The 23773-nt window shown below is 36.0% G+C and overlaps 1 protein-coding gene across 8 annotated transcripts in view; it reads right to left on the bottom strand.

Moving 5' to 3' along the window:
• The window catches only part of ATF7IP (activating transcription factor 7 interacting protein), a 105625-nt gene that overhangs the window by 19872 nt on the left and 61980 nt on the right, over positions 1-23773 (bottom strand). For 4 of the 8 annotated variants that reach the window (XM_084534473.1, XM_084534477.1, XM_084534474.1 and 1 more), the window contains 9 exons: positions 21444-21530; positions 19231-19379; positions 17874-18011; positions 17397-17462; positions 16665-16738; positions 16042-16130; positions 13848-14483; positions 12158-12225; positions 2930-10801 (listed from right to left, as the gene is read on the bottom strand). In XM_084534473.1, coding sequence (XP_084390599.1) covers positions 9272-10801; positions 12158-12225; positions 13848-14483; positions 16042-16130; positions 16665-16738; positions 17397-17462; positions 17874-18011; positions 19231-19379; positions 21444-21530 — 2837 coding nt within the window. In that variant the 3' untranslated portion in view covers positions 2930-9271. Of the gene's footprint in view, positions 1-2929; positions 10802-12157; positions 12226-13847; positions 14484-16041; positions 16131-16664; positions 16739-17396; positions 17463-17873; positions 18012-19230; positions 19380-21443; positions 21531-23773 lie in introns of those variants that run through there. The other 4 variants (XM_084534478.1, XM_084534479.1, XM_084534475.1 and 1 more) reach the window with 3 other exon arrangements.

Here is a 23773-nt window from a genome sequence, read left to right as displayed (position 1 = left end):
GATTACATCAACTGGCTTCCCTTGGTCAAACAGATGAGTAACCTTGTCATAAAAGGAAATTAAGCTCACGTAAGGTGAAATGTGTGAAGAAGACTGCAAGGTATGATGAAAAGCAGAAACAAAGGTGAAAAAAAAGAAGCAAAAGGAAGAAAAAATACAGGAAAAGATAATTACAAGCCAAGGAGCAGCTGAGCATGCACTAGTCCAAGTCAGAAGGACTATGCGAGTGTTCTGTACTGTGACTTCACTCATTCAGTGTTGTGCATTTTTCCCTCAAAAAGCCAGCCAAGAAGAAGGAATCATACATTTACAGTCTCAAGGTCTTTTGAAAAGTGCATTATTTAAAGAAAATCTTGTCAAATTCAACATCCCTGCCCTAGCTTCTTTAGTTCACAAGGTTGTTACCTCTACACCTGCAGCATTTAACAATACATATAACTACCCTGGACTTTGACTGCATGGCAAATGCCCCAGGCAATCATCTAATTTGGGTGGTGTGGAGGAAAAGTATTTTAGTACCAAGCCGCTCTTCCACATAACTTGTGAAAAGAACAACTTAAAGACTTTTGGTTTTGCCCCTCTTCTCAAGAGTAAATTTTCATCCCCTTCAAATATGTGAGTGAAACCTCCTAAGTCCTGAACCAGAGACTAAGTTGTAGGCTTCTCTCAATACTACTTAGTCAGTTAGGCTTAAAACTGCTTTATGGTGCCTATGGAAGATAAAATAATGAAAAGCATGTATAAAATGAATACAATTTTCAGATTTGTACATTTTTCTTTCTTACGTTTACAATAGAAATAGGCATTTCTAAATGTTCTAGTAGCTACAAAACTTATGATGAAAAGTGATCTATTGCACTAATTTTTCAGAGCAAGACTTTGTCTTTTTAATATGAAAACAAACAGGAGACATTTTAATTTTTGCATAAAAATTATATACAGTACTTACACTACAATTTATGGTTATCTACAAAGAATTGGTAAAAGTGACTTATACTCAGAATTTCATGCATTTTCCACTGCATATACTATTGCAACAAATCATTTTGCTTCTTCCAAATTCCAACTACAAAAATCTTTTTAACAATTAAAGAAAGTACTGAGAAATAGATGTACTGACAAATAACACACAATTATGGGAAGAAGTGCTAGAGAAAAAATATAATACAACTTTCCTTAAGAAAGAAAAGAACTATACATTCTAGACAGTGGCTTTCAAGAATCAATGCCGTGTGAATACTACACAAATTTAAACAGAGGTATACAAGAAAAGAGGTCTTAGAGGAAATCGAAACCATGGAACTTTCTGAAGACACAAACAGAGAACAGGGTCACCTGAATTTGAAACTTTCACAAGATTTGCCAATTTGTGAGTGGCTATGAAGTCACCATTTTTACTGTAAAACCAATGTAAATTCTAAGTAATCAAAAACTTTTTCTGTTTGTCTTGAAGACTTTCATTACACCCCGTATATCATTGACAGTAATATCAGGAAATACTTGAGTTTATAGAAAATGAATAAATGAAAATCAGAAAGGAATCAGTCTCACAATGAAATGACCGTCTGTTTCTGGTGTTTAAGGGATTCTGAAGCATCTGCCTCTGGAAAACTAGGGACGTTGACTCAGGCATCTTATGTATTCTAAGGGTCATAACTAACGACATTGACTCGGTACGTCTTATGTACCATGCTCAGTTTTTCCACGTGCTGAGACCAATTTCTACTATCATAAAATATGTTATAGTGGGAGAAAGAATATCAACTTTTTCAGACAGCACTGCTGCAAATTAGGTTGATTAATTTGCAATTTTGAAAGGAAAAAAAAGAAGAAAAAAAAAGTTACTCCAATTCCATGAAGAAAGCAAATACAAGGAAGGAGACTGAATTTAAAGACCAAAGAACATATGGTAGATGATGTTGAGAAAAGAACAGAGTATTTTTTCATCATAACTACAATTGTGAAATTTGACCAAAAAAAAAAAAAAGTGGTTAGAACATTATAGCATATATGTCAATGATAAACTACTGAAGAAAACTGTGAAAGAAATCTCTAGAATATAAAGCAAACAGAAAATGTTATCTGTTACATCATTTTATATAACGACACTCATACACACACAAGCATGCACATATATTTTACCACATGAAATACCAAAAGGTAACCGTTAGTATTTTGAAGAAAGTTTTGAATACGCTCTTCTCTGTTTAAGTATGATATTCGTGATTCAAAAAAACTATATATATATATATATATATTTTGGTATTATATAACGCCACGGTTCAGTTCATCACATTGAAGTAACCACACTATTAATTGTAATGCCACCTGCTTTTCATAACAGAACATTTAAGTAAGTAAAAGTGGAAAAAATGGAGAAAAAATATCAAACCAAAACAACCAAAAAAAACCAAAAACACACCAAAAAACAGTGAAAAATCAAAATTAATTCCAGGGTAGTAATGATCAAAACTCTGAAGATTATTTGTGGCACAATGACACAGTGCAGACAATTTTATTATTAATAGCTTCTACGTTATCAAAACAGGGAAAAAAAAAAAAAAGGGGTTGTAAAGAGACATTCCATGAACCATCACACCACCAGTCATACATGACGCACCAAGGCGTTATATAATAGCAAAATCAATCTGAAATTATGGGGAATGATGTTAAAAGTATGTTCTGGGATTGGCATGTGCGTGGGGATGATCCTGTGTCCGCATGGGAAAGTACAAAGCCCATATTTTTGTTTTTTGTCATCCATATACAAAACTACAGATTTCAAGCACAAGCAAGAACATGCGAAAATCATTTTTTAGTACATATTTAAGTATACTTCCATCACAGACTGCTTCAAACTTATCACTCCCTAACAGTTATCAATTCCAATGCAGTTAACTCCCACACAATTGAAATAATTATTCCAGCCTTGCAAAGCTGTCATGAAAATTTATTTTATCAGGCACCAAATGCATTCATCATCTCTTACCACAATGAAAACATAAATAATAATGCAATAAAGCTAGTAGTTTACCTAGTTTGCATTTTGCACAAACAAAATTTCACAGGGCTGCAATATTGTTTTGATAGTGTGTAATACCTATCTCAGCATTTTATGTATTCCATTTACCAGACCATTCCCCCTTACCCTTATTCAGTACCGTGCAACACTTTCTACAGAACAATGCAAGCATTCAAAAAATGAGTAGCCAGTCTTAGTAACCCCTTTGTATTATATACCCTCTCACTTATTTGTTGCAAAGAATAGACATTAGCTCTGCTACCCCCATCAGTAAGAAACATAAATCAAGAAACATATATAAAAAGTTGATTGCTAGAAAGCCTGTTTTTAGGCACTAGCAAATGTAATTCCAACTAAATCTATGAAGGAACACTTGACACAATGCTTAGAAGGATTTCTGTACTGCTATGATTTTGTTTTTCTTTAATCAAACAGTTAAAAGGGTATATAATAAACACATACATGCATACATGCACACACACACACACACACCTCTTTACTGGCTCTTACTCTAGTAAGGTGAAACATCTACCTTCTTTCTCCAAATCCCACTGAAATATACTACTAATCAGTAAAAGGATTAACGAAGCCATTAATTAAGCCATTATATAATAATAAAGCTATTAATTCAGATTAATGAAGCCTATTACTTGTGTCTGTTGTAATGAATATTTATAAAAAACCCTCTAGATTTTTTTGGTCCAAACTGACAAATTGGAGCCTATAAAACACAAGCACATGTACTTATTAAAGCTGTTCTTAGTAGCTGGGGGCTGGTTTAAGTAACAGAGACAGTCTCAGGGAAAGACAACCCACTGTAAAAAAATGAGTTTAAAAATCATCCAAAGAATTCTCAACAGGACATCACATAGCTGAAATTGGGTAGCTGTTGTAAGGAAAAAAAATCAAGTGAACCCATTCTTGAATGACCTTTGCTAACACCTTTACAATGTAGAATTCAAATTAGTCTCAGGTAAAGGTTTCACCTTACAGATGAGAGCTAGGTGCATTTTTTAAACAGCACAAACATAACCCCGGGGTCAGAGACAAAAATCAAGTATCCCATTTTACATATATAATTATGCACGTTTATTTTCAGTGACAAAGCCATGAAATGCCAGGAAACATTTTCATCAATAATGCTTCAACAATATAGAATTAATCGCTGCATATACGTTTTAAGGTGATATGTCCACTTTGTTCACATTGTTTCCCCAACAGACACTCACAAAGTTCGTTACACATTGCAAATGAAGGGAAAAAAGTTATAAATGTACTTTATTAACATTTTACCAGATAAACTTCCAATAGTCAGCAAAATGGCTTAAATTAAACTGTAGACAACCAAACAAATCAAGGCATGTCATAAACAATGGGAAATGGATTGGACACTGGTGGTTTTTTTTTTTACAACCTAACATTAGCTGAAAAGGTGAAATGCACAGATGAAATTTAGACCGTTTTGCTCCGTAAGAGGATAAGGTGCACCCAGAGTGAGGAACAAGGAAGAAAAGACTATTTGCCTGACTTAGTGGTACAACAAATATAACATACTCATTCTTGAATAGGCTGATTTTATGTCAGCCAGTTTTAACATATCCAACCCCATTCAAGTTTGCTCACTGTTATTTTACGTCACAATGTAATAAATCACTTTCATAGATTCCCTCAGTATGCCATGTATATATTTATATATTATATTATATATATATATATATAATTCCTGTATCTGTAACTGGGATTCATAATAAAATACTTTAAAACCATTATAAAGACTTGTTATATAACTAAATTTCTGTAACAATAGTGTGTACTGTAATACATTAAAAGTGCTCATCATGTGTTTAAAAATGCAGTTCTGGGACCTGAGGCATTGGAATGGCCATTGGCAAAATGACTGTGACTGAACAGCATGCTTTAAATTTCTGTGCAAACAGGAAAAAATTTAAGTTCAGAGACTACGACAAACACAGTAAGATGCCCCCTCCTACATCCCTGGGACCATCCCTTTTGGAGCAAGTAGCAGTGGAGGGCTGAAAAAGGAGAAGTAGAAGTAGAGCAAAACCTTACATCCAAGCTGCTTACTGATAACTTTGACTATACCAACCTAGACAGTGTTCAACTACTGAAAAGCTGCATGGTTCTAGAGGATAACCAGAGATGTACCAGACTAAAACCACAAAGCTAAGAAAGCTTTCCGCTTCAAAGCATTGTTCCAATGCCTTCAGATATTTGACATTCTGCACAACTGAGTTCTTCTGTGGGCACAGGAAAAGTGCGTACAGTGAAGAACATTTACCTTTTTCATCTCCCACACTGTAGATCACAGTACCTTACAGTGGGGATGAATTACTTACATAGAAATAAGAAAAAAAACTTATACTGTCAGATACTACACTCACTTAATAAAAATAAAAATTAGGGTACTCCTTGAAGCAACCAACAGCAGAGATTTCCAAATTTACAACAAAAACAACACAGAAAACAGAAGTTCACACACACACACTGAAGCTTCATTATGAAAATGAGATGATCAACTAATAACATTTATTATTAAAGGTCACTGTCATTTCCCTGTTTTCAGAATCAGCTCCAACATGGAAAATGGAATTTAATCACTGACATGGCAGGAAAACAAAACAAAACAAATTCAGTTGACTTGGTAAAGGCTAAATGCTTTTTTTTTTTTTTTTTTTTTTTTTTTGCAACTGAAATGGAAAATGAATTTTACAAGACAATCTAATTAGAAAAATTCAAGAGTGACACATGATAAATTTATTTCAATGTGTTATTTGCTATATTCATTTTTTAAAGGGAATTTTAAATTATGACTAACAATTCTATACTAAGATTTGAACCAATGGTGCCTTAAAAATCACAACAAACTGTACTTAACCTGTTGGTTCACTAACATGCTCTACCATGTAATGGAAATATAATGGAAAAGGAAACAAAAAATAACAAAATTAGTTATCACGCTGTTTGAGACTCTCTGCTGAGACTGCCACCGAGGAGTTCAATTCATGGCAACCGTGATAGATTTCATGAACACAGCATATAAGCTGTACTGTAATAAACAGGACTGACTTAAAATTTTCTCAGAAAAGAATAACAGGGCAAAAGGAGAGGGGTGATGTGGGGGGAGACCACTTCCCCCATATTACTGCACACGCAGGCAAAGCTGACTTTACAGAAGCAGCCAAACACCTGCTCTGTTTGCCTACTTCAGCTTTTCTAGAGAGGAAATATATGTAGGGAAGATCCATTTAATGGATCTGGAATGGAAGTGGGAGGAGGCATAGGGAAGATTTTTCACTTGCAGAAGGCTAGAAATATATTCTACTAATTAAAATTCATTCTATTAAGCTTTCCACCAATATTTAACAACTCCAGCCCTTTCAAAGCAATCCTACTTCCAGCCCAAACCAGGAATGCTTTTTCTCAGTTTCAAAAAATTTTACTCTCATATGAAAATAAAAACATAGTAGTACTGCAGTCAGTAGCTTTGAAGTATCAGGTTCAAGCTGAAGGTAGTAAGAAGACTTTGTATACAGTTGGTGTCAGTAAAATTACAATTTAACAAATTAGAAGCTAAAAATACTTAATTATCATTCAATAGAATGGAAGTCAAATTAGAAGCCAAATGGTATTTTAGAAGAATCAGAGACATGCCCAGATTTGCCACAATAGTCCTTTCTTTTTATTATTTTTATTTTTTCTCCGATTTGAATTACCCACTAGATTTGTGTTAAGGAATTAAACTATTAGCAATATGCTGTTATAGTTAATTACACAGATGCAGTTAGGACCAGAGCAGGGCATGTGGTCAGTATGACCATAATAGTATGCAGCAAAAGGGAACAAAAACAAAATGATCTCCTGGCAACATACTTTTATTGTTTCTGCAGGATAAATGTTCAACTCTGTTATGCCAGAACAAGGAACTATCTCTAGACAACAGGATATTTCTATGCCAGAGAAAATAATACGTTTCCATCTCGGTGAAAGTTTGGAGCAAACCTTTTCAAACAAAAAATGAAATTTTCCAGTCAAGTTGAATTATGAATTCTACGAAGCCCTAGAATTTGGAAACCTACATTATTCTAGAAAATCTTAGAATAAGGTACTGCACAGTTCTCCTTTACTGTGAGCACAGTTTGCCCTTTGTTTTTGTCAATTTTTATTTCTAGTCACTAGAAAAGGATTGCTTTGCCATTTCTGTTTGATTTATTATATGCTTGATAAAATATTTCTGGATGTGTGATTACCTTTCTATAGTCAATGATGTCACAAACTGATGCTGCAACTAAGCAAGCGTAGGACTGTGTGGCAGAAATAATTTTTATATTAGAATTATACCTAATCAACTTGCTTGTTCATTTATAACAGCAGCAAATAAAACTGCCTGTAAACATAAAATAAACACATAAGATGTATGTAGCAATCTCAAAACCTCTTAATCTTTAATGAGATCACGCAGAAAGTTGAACACTCCACACTGCTCTTATGCTGCAGAAAACTGATCAAGTAAGTATAACTGATCTACCCGAGGCCACAAAGATCATCATCATCAGCCAAGATTAAGATTGCTAAGGCCAGGCATCGGCTTGATGTTTGTTCAGATTATGACAAAATGCTAAATCACATTCTGTATTTGAAAGTCTTTTTCAGCAAGGAAATTCTGCAAAGAATTAAGAATTTTTCATGGCAAATGTATTATTTCAGCTGGAATATTTCTCTAGTTTATTCTACTACTGAGCAACATAAACACTTCCAGTTGAGTCCTTAATGTGATAAGCTATGTTCACACACATACACAAAAGTATGTATGCATGCATTTCAAAAGGATGAAGCCATTCTTATTTTATTCAGCTAATATAACGGAAAGCAGTTTTAAATGCTATGCTGTTTCTTCTTCCAACCTAGACCATGATTTGATGGCCAAATTTTCATTTTTATAGTAGTATTTCTCTATTTGTCAGAATCTGTAATGAAAAATTATGGCATAGAAAAGGAAAGACAAACCATGAGTCAAGTCAGGTTCTCTACTATGGCTCATTAAAAACGAACTATGACTAGCCTTCCTGGTTTGTAATTTTTTTCATTAAAGAACCTTCTTAAAATACAATTTCATTTCTCAGACGTAATTCATATCCACTTTCCTGTGAGGATTTCTGACCTGTCAAAACCCTCCTATGCAAAATGTAATGATAGGATCAGTTTAATAGAGTGACTAATGAGCTAATCTAAAGTTAAAACTAAATGGAGTGTTTTGATAGCGTTTGGTGGGGAAAACCAGGACATGCTTCTTGAGAGAGAGTTCTGATGGACTGTCAAAGACTGTACCGCAAAGGCAGTGTGAAAGGTAATGGAATAAAGTGGAAGGTGAGAGGGAAATACAAAATACACCTCTCATAAGATAAGCACACACAGAGACAACACTTCAATTCTAATTACTGGCCATTTAAGCAATAAACTTATTCTCAACTCTTTTGAGAACGTTTTCCTCATTTCATGCACAACTGAAGAGATATCAATTTTAGTATAATTTGTATCAAATAGTGCTTTTGGAGCTCAGAACGACTGAAATCTTAGCCAGAAATCTGAAAGATGAAAACAAAGGCTCTGCAACAGAAATCTGTAGCTCACAGGTGAAATAAATTTTAAATGTTTAAAACAACAACAACAAAAAACAGCACAGTCCTCTGGCAACAACTTGAACAAAGAGAGTGACAGTGGTCAAGCAATTCCAGGTGTTTTCATGCACGTGTATCTATTTGTAGCGTATCTCTGTCTGTTTCATTCAGCTTGTACATTTCTCTTTGATTTCCAGTAATCAAGTATTTGATTTGTAAGATGCTACAGTAGTGCCAGCAGGCACAGACTGGTGTAATAAATACACTCTTCACAAAATATAAAAGCCATGCACTTTAGTGTAGAAAGCATAGCTCTTCAGCTCAGTGGAAATCAATATCCCCCTTTCCTTTCCTTTTTTTTTTTTTTTTTTTTTTTTTTTAAAATATCTCCGCTCAGCCACTTAAAAGTCCCAGCTGCCACAGAAAGTCATACAAACTCCAAGCCCTGCTCTGTTTTAAGTTTCTGTTCCATAGCTCCCTTCAGGAGTGTGAACAGGATACTTCTTGCTAAACTAGACCACAAGAAATTTCCCTAGTAGACCAAGTGAAAAAACAAATTTGATAATTTTTCCATTTTAATAACTCATTCAAAATCAGTTCCATTACAGAAGCATCAAGTCATCGGTTCTTGTTTTATCACACGCTTTATGAAGACAGGATCATTACAACAGCCTTGAAGGGGACTGTCAGTTAGGTTCACACTGTCTATGTTCGTTGGGAGAAACACCTTGGAAGAACTGTGGTTCAACAGGATGGGGCTTTTACATTTGTGAGTTGTATGTCCCTTAGGGACTAAAGTCACAGAACTATTGCCAGGTAGCACCCCAGATTTCTTAGGAAATAAAATTTTGCCTCGTTCTACAACAACATGCTTTATAGAAGAGGTGGAGGCACCAGACAGTGATTCTTTTATGACTTCATTTGGGATCTTGCTATATAGGTAACTGGGGGCGTTATTCTCCATTATATCTGACCAAGCCCTGTAGCGAACTTCTGCAGCTCCCCAGTAGTGTCTAATAGCAGACTCCGAGCGATGGCCCGTCACTGCCATTATTTCTCTAGGCCCCAGTCCTGCTTCACACAGTAGCTGGATGGTGGTAGTTCGGAGCGAATGATTGGTATATCGCTGGGAGAGCCTGGCTGCCACACTTATCCTGGGCATCATCGTACCTAAGTAGTTCACACCCATTGGTTCTCTTTTGTACCATACTGGTTGTTCTTGCATTTGCTCTGATGTTAGCTTTAAAGGATGCAGGTAAAAGGCAGGGGGCTCCGGAGGCAACTTAGACAAATAAAGCTCCAAGGATAAAACAGGACAGTTTGGGTCCCCTGGCATATCATACATTTTACCCATTTTATGAGGATCTTCTCCATTTTTTCCTTTGCCAGGATACCTAAACATGGCATATCGACGCCCATTCTTGTCTTTCTCAACAACAAAAGCATCTGGAGCCAGATCTCTTAAAATTTCCCTCCCTCGTTTGGCAAAATGCAACTGCAAATCAAACCACACCTTGTTGACGAGTGCCAGGGGACTGTGCAATCCCAGCACACCAGACTGTTTAATTTTACGCAAGTCCTCAGCAGCTATAGGAGGATGGTGGTGAGTCTCATCCTTTCCCTGCATGCGCAGCATCTTCAGCACACTCACAAATACCATGTTTGCACTAGCAAACTCTTTGTCCTTCATTAAGCAAATCTGACGATTATACGGTGGCATTTTGAGATGCCGGTTTAAGCCAGCACGCATTGACTTGTAGCTTGCCACACTGTAGGTATTTCCATCATGATTCCTTATCGTGTAATAGAACTCTCTTAGAATATCATTGAGTTCACTTACTGGGACCAATTCAAAGCTAGGATCCTTGCCATTTTTGGCCAGCCACTGTTTTAATAGGTTAGCTGCCCAGCCAGTCTGCTTGTGGGTGTTTTTGATGCTCTTAGCATCTTCTTCCTCTTCCTCCAAGCCAAAGAGGACATCCTCGGGGAAGTTAAAATTCCTCTGTGCTGCTTCTATCGCTTCTTTATTTTCTGATGAGGTCTCTTCATGTTTCAACTGCTTTTCGAAACAATTGATCAAAGTTGTACCATCAAATATGCCACAGGTATACGGCACACAGCGAACTACTTTTTGTTCTGAGAGCTGTGAAGTGCGGAGTAATACATAATATTTTGGATCTTACATAACAAAAAGCAGGTGGCATTAACTGGATTTTTCAAATGACATGGCACGTCAGTTTCATACCTCACTAGCCAATTAAAATGCATCTGGTCCTTCTTTATTAACCATGGCATTACACATGCTTTAACTGGTTTGATCGAAAGCAAACCTACAAACATACACTATAACAAAAGTCTGAAAACCAGAAAGCATCCTGTGTCTATCAGTTCCCTCCTCCTTGCTCACCTTCCATTGCTAAATACCACTATCACACACAATCTTTTTTTTCCAAAATCTTTTCCGGGTTTCAGGCTCTACCAAAGAAGAAAAATTTCAAAATATGCATCTTATACTGAAAATTAGATCTTAAAGCCATTAATCTGTCAACCATTCTGATACTTAATTTCCTACATATCAAACACTGACAATTTTTTATAGCTATAATCCACAGGTATCTTTTAAAAATGACAACCATTCTTTATTAAACAATTTAATTAAAAGGTTCAGTAAGGCATGACTTATGATCTATAATACTGGTCATCTCTGTCAGACTATTTCTGCAACAAGTGAAAAACAGAATATTTTCTTCTTGCTTTGAAATACAATTCAGATTTATCTGCACCTTGAAACACCATTAAATGTGGAAATTTTGGCTAGAAGTAATTCATTTTATTCCCCACAGTTAAATGTATTCCAATCAACAACAACGTTAAGTACGAGGTGCTTTGTGAAATATCTGTATGCAAAAAAAAACACTTAATTACAAGTTATTTTAAGTAGCTTAAATTCAATCTTAAAATTTCAAAGCAAGGTCAACAAATTTTAGATGAAGAATCCAGAAGTTCCCCTTTATCATGAAGTAGTTATTCCTGAAGAAATTTTTTTCTTTCTTTTCTTTTCTCTTTTTTTTTTAATGACATGGAAATGAAATATAACTCCATTTCTTAATAACTTCTGGATTAGTGTGAAAATGAAAGAGCTGCAATAATTTACAAAATACTTGTATCTTTAAGTTCAAGGCCTTAAGACAAAAACTAAGCAGGGTTTTCTTTCATGTTAGCTCTGTGGTACCAGACACGGTTTTACTGTTCTCTGGAATTACTAAGTCATCTACTTACACAAACACATTGGAAAACTTCTGAAAGGATTACCAGAAGCTCATGCTCCCAGTAATACTCTGGATCAGAAGAAGAAGAAAAATACAAATGGACAGAAACTAGAAAGGATGGCACAAAAAGAAAACTAAAATAGTTTCATTATGAGCAGTAAAGGTAAAGAGCTTATCTCCTGTGGATTGTAACTTTAGAAGTTTATATAGAAACATAATCGACAACCTACCTGGGTTGTTCCCTCAGCAGTTCTCTTGTTTGCCGAAGTATCTGTTGGTGGCCTGCTTGTCTGGTTTTCTGAGGGGTCAAGAAATTGTTCATTTGCAGTATCTAATCAGTACTGAATACTGCTATCCACTATACAAATTGGGAGGCAACATTTGAAGTTGTTTGATACTAAACATTCACTATGTGGTACATTTAATATTTTTCAGCCCTGAGTGTCAACTGCAAGTATTCAAGCTTAATTACTACTATTATTTTCAGAGGGAATAGAAGTTACAAAAAAGCAAAATGGCACTTTTCAGCATAGAAGTAATATTCATTCCCTTCCTTGAAAGTCTGACACCGTATTCCAAATATTTAGTGAACAATTCCCTTGGTTATCTGAGGACAAAACATAGTTCCAGCCTCTCTTGCCTCTGTATGTAAACAGACAAGATATTAAGCTGAGAACAAAAAAAAAAAGTTACTCAACATTTTTATGTGAAAACTGACTAAACAATGGATGGTTAGATTGCAAAATATGTAACTGAGGTAAGCTGTGCAGGGAGAGAGCGTTCTTCCTAGCTCAACCAAACACACATCTATACGAGCAACTTAAGCAGAAATTGCTTGAATATTTGAAGTAACCATTTAAATCCAAATTCTCCCTTCTCGCTCCCTTTCATTTTAACCAGAGCTTAGCAGTAACAGTGTTGGCCCAAAGCAGTGTTTCAGTTCTGGTGAGAAAACCACTGGGGGATCCACCAAGGCTCTGCAAACTGCAGAAAACAAGACAAATTTCTGGGCACATAGAGCCTTCTGTTGGTCACTGTCCCTGATCTGTGCCATGCAACCCTTTTTAGGTTGTATTATATATCATTATACTAGTTTTACAGATAAAAACTAAATACAAAGCGTATAGCTGTCATGTTGATGGAAGACAGATTTTGACACAGGTATTTTAGAGATGGAAAAATTAAATTATTTCTGATGTCAAGCTCTGCTTGAGTTAATCCTAACATCATACTGTGCCAATTAGAAACTCTTGGCTATGATTCCAACTCACTCAGGACCACTTAGAAAATCTTGAGGACCACTTAGAAAAAGATGTCAAGGTATGTAAAATCAGAAGTACAGAGAATCACAATGGCATGGCAAAAGATGGAAGGGAAAGCATTTAAAATAGCTCATCTAAATACCATCTTTGGACTTTCATTGTGCTCAGAGACTTTGTTTTATAGACAATAAATGTACTTCTTCGGAATTAGATTAATATTCAGTTGTGTCTTTTCCCCACTGTGTTTACCTTTAAGTGTTGTAAAAATTACGTCAATTAATATACTTTCTTTTCTGTATGTCTTTGCTTAGGAAAGGCAAACAGATTATTTTGTGAGACTGTATTAAAAAACATGAATATCAAGCTGTTAATAATAGAATGGGAATTTCTGATTTCATGCTAGAAATACTGTAAAACAAGTTCTAAATAAAACCAAGTTTACAGAGCCACACTGTTTACCCCTAACAAGAGATGATTTTCAACAATGGCTGCAACATTTGTGACAGATGATTTTGATCTTGACAATTTCAACAGAAAGACCACTCAGAAGACACATCTCAGTGAAATACACTAACAAAATTTCCAAAGGACTAGATGTTTTTGTTTCCCTTTGACAACCATTTTCCTTTCCCAGTGCCAATAGTCAAGCATAACTTACCAGCTCTGGGCGCTGTAATGGTGGGAGGTTCAACAGGAGCTGTATTACTAAATGCAGAGAGGGGAATCTTCATCTGTAAGGGAGTTCGACTGCTGGTAGAATTATAAAGTCCTGAAGTACCCACTGTGGGCAAAGAAGTTCTTGTGGTCTGTGCACCAGGATGTGCAGTTGGAACAGCCTGTACTGCCAAAGTTGTCCCTATAGATCCAGCACTGGCTGGAGAGGTCCTCTGAACACTGGGACTGGGCACAGATGGGCTGTTATTTGGTTTAGTTGTGTTAGTTGATGCCAAAGACACTGTAGTTTTGGTAAGGCCACCAACTGTAGATGCGCTTTGTACAGATATAAATTCAACGCTGCCTGACTGCTGGTTATTGACCAAAGTTCCTGTGTGGCCTTGAAGAAGCTGAGGCTGGGATGACACTGCAACAGGTACATGCAAGATTACGGGCAAAGACTGCAATGAGACAGACATTTGCTGAGTGCTGCCACTGGGCACTTGGCTTGTGCCCACAACTGCAGCTGTGTTAGCTGTGGAAAGAACTGTTGTTGTCAAAGGGCTGGAGGTCACTGGAGTCTGAGGCTTAGGATGTCCACTGCCAGGTATTTGAGGAGCAACGAAAGTGGAAGCTGGTACTACACATACACACGCACCAAAAAAAAAAAAAAAAAAAAGAAAAAAAAAAGAAAAAAAAGAAAAAAAATAATTAAGTATTTGAACCAAGTGGGAAGTTTCACTCCAACATAACAGATGCAAAGGTTTGGAATATGATTAACTTTTTGCAAAGAAAGGGTATATATAAACTCCTTTTCTGTTGTACTGTTGAATTGTGATATTAAATGGCCTAGTTAGTCAATACTGTATTTCAGTTTGAAAAACTATATACAAATGACAAAAAATACAAACAACTATGACATAAAGGCTGAGAAAAGCTCTGAGATTTAAATGATAAACACATATGAACCATGGCACTTCAAACGTGTTACAGAAATGGTAGAACAACTGGTCCTTCAGAAAACATGAGAAAAGAAAAAGCTAAATCAGTTGACTAACTTGCTTTGTACAGATAGGACATGATAACCAAAATGTTCTACTGAAATCACGGATTAATGTGTCAAAAAGGATGTTTGTTTTTATGCAACAGAATCTCAGGATTAAATCTGAAGATTGGGAGCATTACACACTACACATAGCCATTATAGTCCCACTATGAGATGGTTCTGTTGGAAAAAAAATCAATATTCAATATTAAGCAGTTTTCAAAACTGAAGATACAGTGTCTACATGATGGTAATTAATGGTGATTTTGATTCTACGTTCCCTACAAAATTCTAATACAGGAATTCCATTTGTCAAGATGATTCCCTTAAGAACTCAGGCTTGTGACTTCCCTTAGTTCCCCACTCAACTTTTGTAACCAACAGTCAGAGGGGATGATAATCAGCGAGTAAAAAAATGGCCTGGGAGCCATGTATATTACTTCTCAGCAGTGGAGAGGCTGCACATCTTCCTGTCTTAGCCAGGCATGCATTCTGTTGAAGCTTCTCATTTACTCATACGTTCTGGTTGGCCAAGCAAATGCATTTTTTGCCTTGCCTGGTAATCACACTATACAGATGTAAGCACAAAATAAATGCCCTCCAAAGGAGGGCAACAAAGATGTTAGAAGGACTGAAAGGCATGCCTTATGAGGCATGAAGACACCTGGGTGGTCTTGTCTGGAGATGAGAAAGCTAAGAGGTGACCTCATTGTTCTTTACAACTTCCTGAGGAGAAGTGGAGAGGGAAGTGTTGGTCTCTTCTCCCTGGTAATAGATGACAGGATGCGCAGGAATGCCATAAATGTGCACCAGGAGAGGTTTAGACTAGATAGATGGAAAGATTTCTGTACTGTGAGGGTGGTCAAATGCTACAACAGGCTTCCTAGAAAGGTGATTGATGCTCCATGCCAGTGTTCAAGAGCCACTTGGAAAATGCCCTCACTAACGTGGAAGACCTAGTCCCTTCAAACTGAACCATTCTATTCTATTCTATTCTAAAATTGGGAATGTGTTATGGAACTTAGAGTAGTGCTTTCTGATGCCAGGGAAAAAAAAAAGTCATAGGACACAGTTTTACACTGTTCAGTTAATTAACAGGAAGCAATAAAACTTTTAAGAAGCGTATTTATAAAGTCTGTAGGCAGTTTCTCACCTGTACTTAGAGAGGCTTGAAACGTCGTTGTTGTGCTCACTCCTACACTCCTCTTCGACTCCAACATCTGCCTCACTGTGCCAGCATTTCTATAGAAAGAAGCTTCAGTTAGCATTTCTCAATCCACCACCATCAGATATAATGATACACAGTACAATGATGGGGGGAAAAATATTTTACAACTGCTCTTTTCATTAATATTTTCTAAACCTATTTATTTTCTGCCCCCTATGCAATTAACCTTGGATAGTCCCCGAATAAAAAACAAAAATCCTCTCAAAAACAAAGCCCCACAGAATATTTAATTTCAAATTTTCAAATGCTTCACTGAGTCTGCCTTCTGCCAACAGAATTTTTGTTTCCTTGAAGTTAGACTTCCATTTTAATCTATTATTTCTAACTGCTAAAACAACCCCCAGTTTACCTAGGAACGGATTCAATTCTGTCCATTTGTGAATTCTGTGAAAGAAAGTGGAATTTTCCAGTTGAACAGCAAAATGAAGGAAAAGGGAGAACACTTTAATTAAAAACAAAACAAAACATGAACGATCTTCCTTTACATGAGGTATTACAAGTGTCCTATTCTACATTTTACCATGGTCACAGCGACTTGCTTTGCTTACCGGTATGTTGTATTGGTTGTGCTCACAGTGTCACTTGCTGCTTTCACTGGAGACAGAGGTGGGTTTGGTGGGTTCTACCAAAACCAAAACAAAACAGAAGCACACAACTGAATAAGCTTGCAAACTCATGGTTTAATTGTTTCATATTAATTCCTTTCTGTATGAGGTACAAATTTGCTGGAGCCAAAATCGCACAGGAACTTGACAGGATTTACAAGTCGCCCAAAGCCTATTTGGACCTACCCATCTCCTTTTCTACATCCTCCCTCTTTGTAAGTCTCTCGCCTTCAGGTTTTTATAGCACGAGAACCAAAATTTCTTTCTGGATTTTTATGGACTTTTAGCTTCCATTTCTTCATGATAAATAACCCAAAATATTTATTCTAGGCACAGAGAAATATTTCTGTTTGTATTCATTCCTCTCTTCTCTGTCCCCAATACCTGGGATTCACTCTGTACTCTTCATATTGAAGTAAATTACATTTACTTATACATAATTTAAAGAACTTTCACACTAACAGTGTATAAGGGACATTCTGTGCAAGTGAGAATTACATAACAGGTGTTAAAGACCCTTTTCTTTCATACCACTTTGTTTTACCCAAGTAAGATAAACTTATTTCTGAACACCACTGAACCCAGTCACATCTTTCTATGTATAAAATTCCTTTATTATTCTATACAAAGCTTAGGCTAGCTCAGAAAAGCAAATACAACGAATGCAGTTCTTACTTCCTGTCTTTTCTTCAAGTCCTCCTTGGCTGCACCAAACCGCTTTGTCAATCTAGCAACCTTAGCCTAAATGGGAAGAAGAAGAAGAAAAACAAGGAAATCCATAAACATCCTCCCCAAGAACCTGTAAAGAAATTACACAAACCAAAGATATACATCTAAGAAATCAATACAAAAATACTGTTGCATCAGGGGAAATTTTTCTTTCCAAGAAATACAGAGCTACCACATGATTTCAAATCAGCAGATAGACATGTGTGTATCACAATCACACCTTAGACAAGAATTTTCATTGCTATTCACAACTGCACAAACATAACCCATCTATTTGCTTTTGTTTTTTTCTCTCGTCCCCACTTCTCTCTGTGAGTCAAAATGGCTTCCATAACAACAACTACAGGAAACTTAATACTAAATGCTGAAGATCTTACTTTTTAAATTTGACTCTAGAATCCAATTCAATACACAACCACTCACCTGTAGTTCAGTAAGCACAGTTTTATGCCTCTTGTTACATTCTATTTTCTCTATTCTCATTTTCAAGTCTGCCAGAGTCTTGTCAAATACAGCACACTGTAAAGCAGCAAGTTTTTCTTCTAACAGTCTCTGGATAACCTGCCAAATTATTAATTAAAAAATATATGTATTAATATAATCTCAAAATTCAGAAGGATGTCTACAAAAATATCCTTGACTCAAAAAGAATCTTGTCACAAAAAGAACAACGACAATGGCTGCACTTTATCAATCAAAGTAATTATAGTCACCAGTAAGCACAGCTAAGCAAGGTTTCTACATCTATTTTGGCAAATAAACATGCCCTTTCTCTGCCATTAAATCAAGAAATTAATTAATTTAATTTAAATATATATGGTTTTATTACTGATAAAAAGAACACTAACAGAAAATATTATCATAGTGTTGTGTTTACATAGGTTAGTTTTTCCTCTTTCTTTTCTACTCTTTAAAGGGACAATGGCATTCAAAGAATGGAAACTAAAGATGTTCAGCAAAACTTTTCTTTTTGATATGCACTTTCCCCTAAGCAGAAATGGCCTATATAGCTTTTGTTGCAGAAGCTAAATATGGAGGAGACTGATTTCTACAAAGTTTACTTATTACTTTTATTATTTCTCTCCCACTCTTAAATCATGACTATTGCAGCGTAAAAATCTTCCTTAGGAAAAAGAAATAAACAAGCAATGAAAGTGGTTAAGTTTTCTGGATCCTACATCAGCAAAGCTACAATACACATTAGCATAGCCTGGATTCTACATTAGCAAAGCTACAATAGTATTAGCTAGTTAACTAATGGAGTAAGTGCACAATATTTTTCTTCAAGAACATAGGTTTCTTCACACACCAATGGTGCAGTCAAATAGACAAGTAATAGCTCTACAGAAGTCTGCAAAACATTATGTTGATTACACTTTTATTTGGAGAGAGACCTTCCTTAAAGTTGGGTACAAAAAGCACAACATATAAACCTGCATCACACTAAAATGTCTCCTTCACTGAGGTTATTTTGGTCTCCATCTACAGTCACACGAAGCTTAAAGAGTTTAAATGCTTAACACATTCCAAATAAATGTATAACTTCTGCAGCACAGTTTCCAAATGATATTTGGTTTCTTCTTAAAAGCAGAGTTATGCAGAATTTTATAAATTAAACCACCATTGTTATTTGAATTATGTACAATTTTAAACAAAAAAAAAAGAGAAAGTGTGTGGTGAGGGGGAGCAAGGACTGTGTGGGAAAAGACAGTTATTTCTAAAATGTTAAGACTAGAGACAGATATGGTATGGCCATCTTCATTCTGCACCTCCACTGTACCTTCTGTAATTTTTGGTCAACATCTCTTCTGGCTGTAATTTTTACTTGGAGTTCTGCTTCGTAATCTTCTTCTCCCACATACCGACGACGTTTAGAATGTACACTGTCCATATCCTCAGATTTCGAACGCTTTCTCCTGGACACTTCACCTGAAACAATTAGATAAAACTGCTGGTGAGGAACCTTAAAAACACAAAACAAAGAAATAGGTATCTGCAGAATAACATGGTTATTATGAAGTTTCATTTTTTCCTAGTGTAAGCATTTTTCATTCTAAAGCAGTAACAATGCCTTCAGGAAAACAATGTATTTGATGACATTGAAACAGAACAACAGTCCCTTTGATCTCCATACACTGCTGCTGAGTTCTGCTTTGTGATTCACCAAACCACACCCTCAAATCGAAGATCACTCTACACCACCACCATTCCCTTCTCACTTGCCTCCACTTCCTCCTGCTCCTACCAGCACTATCCTATAATGCAACATGGCTTCTGAAAAGCAAAACACAACCATCTTCCAAAAAAGTTATCCTTTTCTCAGTAACCTCTTCGCCAAGTAAAACTTCTCCTTTGTTCTGCCTGTATCAGCACAGAGCTCTTTCCTACCCTTCATTAATTTTTAACCTGCACCACCAACCCGACTGAGAAAATAGTCAAAACTTTGTAAACATTTTATTATTATTATTATTTTTACTATTTGAACAAGATGGAAAGTAAAAATCTGATGAAAGAAGGGGCCCCAAAAATATTAAGTTTAAATTTAACATTATAGATGTTATTTTCATTGCAGTGATGAAGTATATAGAAGAACCAAAGAGAGACCTCATTTTCTCTTCCAGCTCCTGGCACAGTATCCTCTTAGTGACATGCATAAAAATGACATGCCTAGGTAAATTATCAGTAAGGGAAGCTATAGAGCATACTGTGGGCATGTGCCCAGCATCCAAACACCATAACCTCCAAACCCCCAAACCCTTCACCTCAAACCTGAGGGCAAATCAGAAAGACAAAATTAGTAGTAGATAAAGAAGATTCACTGAAACTGTAAAAGCACAAGAAACAGCTGCTTTTCATTCTTATTTTTTCTTTACTTTTATTATGTATGCTATGTGAGTTATATTTCTAACTTTACAGAAGCAGTGGCAGATGAAGATGAATTTCTTGCCTACGGGTGGTGCAAACAGTGGGACAGTTATGTCACCACGCCAAAGTAGCTATGTCAGTATGTCAGGGAAATCAGAGATCATTAGGAAGAGATAGACTAGATAAACTGTAAGATCTTGCAGCTTCAAGAACTAGAACCACCAGCTATATCAAAGGATGTATGGGCAGAACGTGAGCTTATTTAGTTGTGAAATAGAGACTCCCATGACGACGAAGGCTGGAAGCACCAGCACAGTGGCTCCCACTCTGCCTGCAGGTGCATAGAACAACAGGATTGGTTCACCACTGTCATGGCAGATGGCTGGAAGCTGTGCCCAGGGGAACACCTCAATTGCCTAAGCAAAAAATGAAGCATGCAGGGATGGAGTTAAGAAAGGCAAAGGCCACCTTGAGCTGAGTTTGGTGAGAGACATAAAGGGCAACAAAATTGGCTTCATCAGCCTGGCAACCTTCTATGATGAGACGACTGGTTTGGTGGGTGAGGGGATGCTGTTTATCTTGTTTTTTAGTACTGTTTTTGGTACCCAAAACATCCTAAGAGAAACCGACTGAGTATGACCTGGAAAAATGGACAGCAAGAAACTGGTTCAGCTGCTGGGCTCCAAAAGTTGTGATTGGCAGCACCAAGTCCCATTTAAGGCCAGTCACTAGTAACATAACCTGGGGGTAAATACTGAGACCAGAACTTGCATCTTCATTCATGACTGAAGTGACAGTATAGAGGGCACCCTCAGAAATTTGCAGAAGATACAAATCTGAAAGGAATGGTTGCTACACTATATAGTTATGCTGTCAGACTGATTTTGACAAGCTGGAGAAATAGGTAAACAGGAACTTCATGAAGGTCACAAAAGAAAATGCAAAGCCCTACAGTTGAATATGAGTAGGCCTGGGTACCAGTCTAGGCTGGGAACTAACTGGCTAGGAAGCAGCTTTGCAGAAAATGTCCTGGTAGTCCGCATGCACAGGCATCCCTTCCAACCTCAGTGATTCTGTGTTTCCTAATACGTGCCATCAGTGAAGCATAATAGTTTTAACATTACATACTTCTCTCTGTGTGTTTGTCATCATCTTTGTGGGCGTCTTCACTGTCTTTGTCCTCTTCCTTACTCTTTCTTTCCTCCTCCACCTCTTCTATAAACACAGGAGAAAAACACACATTATTTATGTTGACCCATCGAAAGTTGCATATAGAGTCCTATCTTGACTAGTGAGCTTAGAACATTTATTTTTTTTAAACACAACAATCCAGGGGAGAGAGAGGTAAGGCACAGGGAAGCGTTTAGAGATTAAAAAAAAAAAAAAAAAAAAAAAGAATAACGATAACTTCAGAGCAAAATTTTGAACTACTGTACAACACAGATCCACGTCTGGATTTGCTAAGCTTCAAAATCAATACAGTGCCTCAAAGTTACCTCTGAAAGTTACATTTAGGAAGAAAGTGTAAAAATGCAGTAAGAAAACACTAAGATGTTTATTTGCATTTGGAAAATTTGTCTGTAATCTTTATAGTAGAAAAGGCCAAAATTCTTTTTTCTTAGCAAGTATTAATTTTCATTTACTTCTTTCCTAGTAAAAAGCATCACAGTTTAAATCTAGTCATTTAAAACCTACAATTGAGGAAGTTCTTTAAACAAAAACAACCATGCCTCATATCCACACAGCTTAAAAGGAAACACTAACACCTCCTGAAAGCTGCACAAAGTGTCAAATTTCCATCAACTTTTATGCACATTCCATGAAATTTTACTGTATTTCACAGAGACAGTATTGCTGCTTCCTGTGCTTGCTAGATAGGAAAATAAAATATATGCTAAAATTTATTCAGAATATAACAGAATAAGTCAACATTAGTATGTAACACTCGATCTCTACACTGCTGTAATAAAAAAAATAAAATAGAAATTGAAGAAGAGTCTAAACATGATTTTTTAGAGGAAGTTGCAGTTGCACAGATATACTGATGCTCTCTTAACACTAAATGTTATTTCTACTATGAAGACTATTTCAATGATTTAAAATAAAATTACAAAATAAATCAGCAAAAGGAGTCAAAAAAGCAAACTGAAATTACAAAAATGTTTTTTTAATTTAATTAACCTATGCAAGAAATCATGGAGATTGAAATCACACAAATTCCTCAAAATCAACTTGACTTTTTTTTTTTTTTTTTTTAATGTAACGAAACATCATAGTGCCAAATGCCAATTTTAAAAGACCTACAAGATAAGCTTCATGGTTCTAAAGGAGGCTCCTGAAGTTCAAGAGTTCTTTTTCCAGAAGTTGCAGATTTTAATATGCAACTGAAAGATGTAAACACTTCACAGAAAGATACACATACGTAGGGTGTCTTTAACATAACATGTTACAAGCTTCAAAGCTGTAGTGTTTTGTTTTTCACTTCTGCATGGAGACCAGTGCTATTACAGAAAACCAAGTAATTTGGAAATATCGTTATCATTTTATTTCTCAGAGTCTTCCTAGTTAGCCACATTATTTGCTGTAGATGCGAACAAAAATGTTTTTTTTTTTCTTCTTTTTTATCCCTATATTTTCCTGTTGATGAATGGCTGAAAATACCTTTTAATAGCTTTTACAGCTGCAACCATTCAAATCTGCTTAGTAACTGACTGAATGCATATTTGGATGTCAGCTCTGCCAATATACATAAATGGAAATAAAAATAATGAATAAGCTTAAGCTTAGGGAAATACGAAGTATCTGCAAATATTCTGCACTGCACAGTAATACTCCCATTATGCCATCATCCTGTAACCATAACATTCTCCTTATAGACTGGCTGCAGCTCATGTACTCAGACAATAGCCACAAGAAAGCACAAAACCTAGCCCTCATAATGCTCAATCAAACCCTACACAAAAATTTTTACACAACAGAAATGCTGTTTTAAATGATATTCTATCTATTAAATGCTACAGACTTCTACCAATGTGATACATTTTTGTGAAACAGTATTTATCATGCTCATGTCTAAAATCAATTTTGCTGCTATTCATTTGGACACCTTGTGCATCACATTACTTTTTTGCTCCCTGGTCTAAGTTTAGTCCCTTCATCAGACTATTTTTTTCTCAGTAGATTTCATTCAAAAGGATCGCACTAGAAAGAGATTTGAAGTCCTCTGTTTTGGTATCAGAGTATTTCTAATGGCTTTACAAATAATTACATTTTAGTTTCTTATGTATTTGTCTTACAAAACAGCAATTCGCATATTCTCTAGGACAAGATAAATACCCATTACTCCCACATTTCCACAAATGGCCTGTCTCTTGCTTTCAATGGATACTTTCTCTATATGAAGTTACTTGTGAATTACCAGAACACATACAGTTTTTGAACAGGATCTGAAAAGTTAC

The sequence above is a fragment of the Aythya ferina genome, assembly GCF_964211825.1.
Source record: "Aythya ferina genome assembly, chromosome: 1".
In the NCBI taxonomy this organism is placed as follows: domain Eukaryota; kingdom Metazoa; phylum Chordata; class Aves; order Anseriformes; family Anatidae; genus Aythya; species Aythya ferina.
This window is presented reverse-complemented; position numbering and strand designations above follow the sequence as displayed.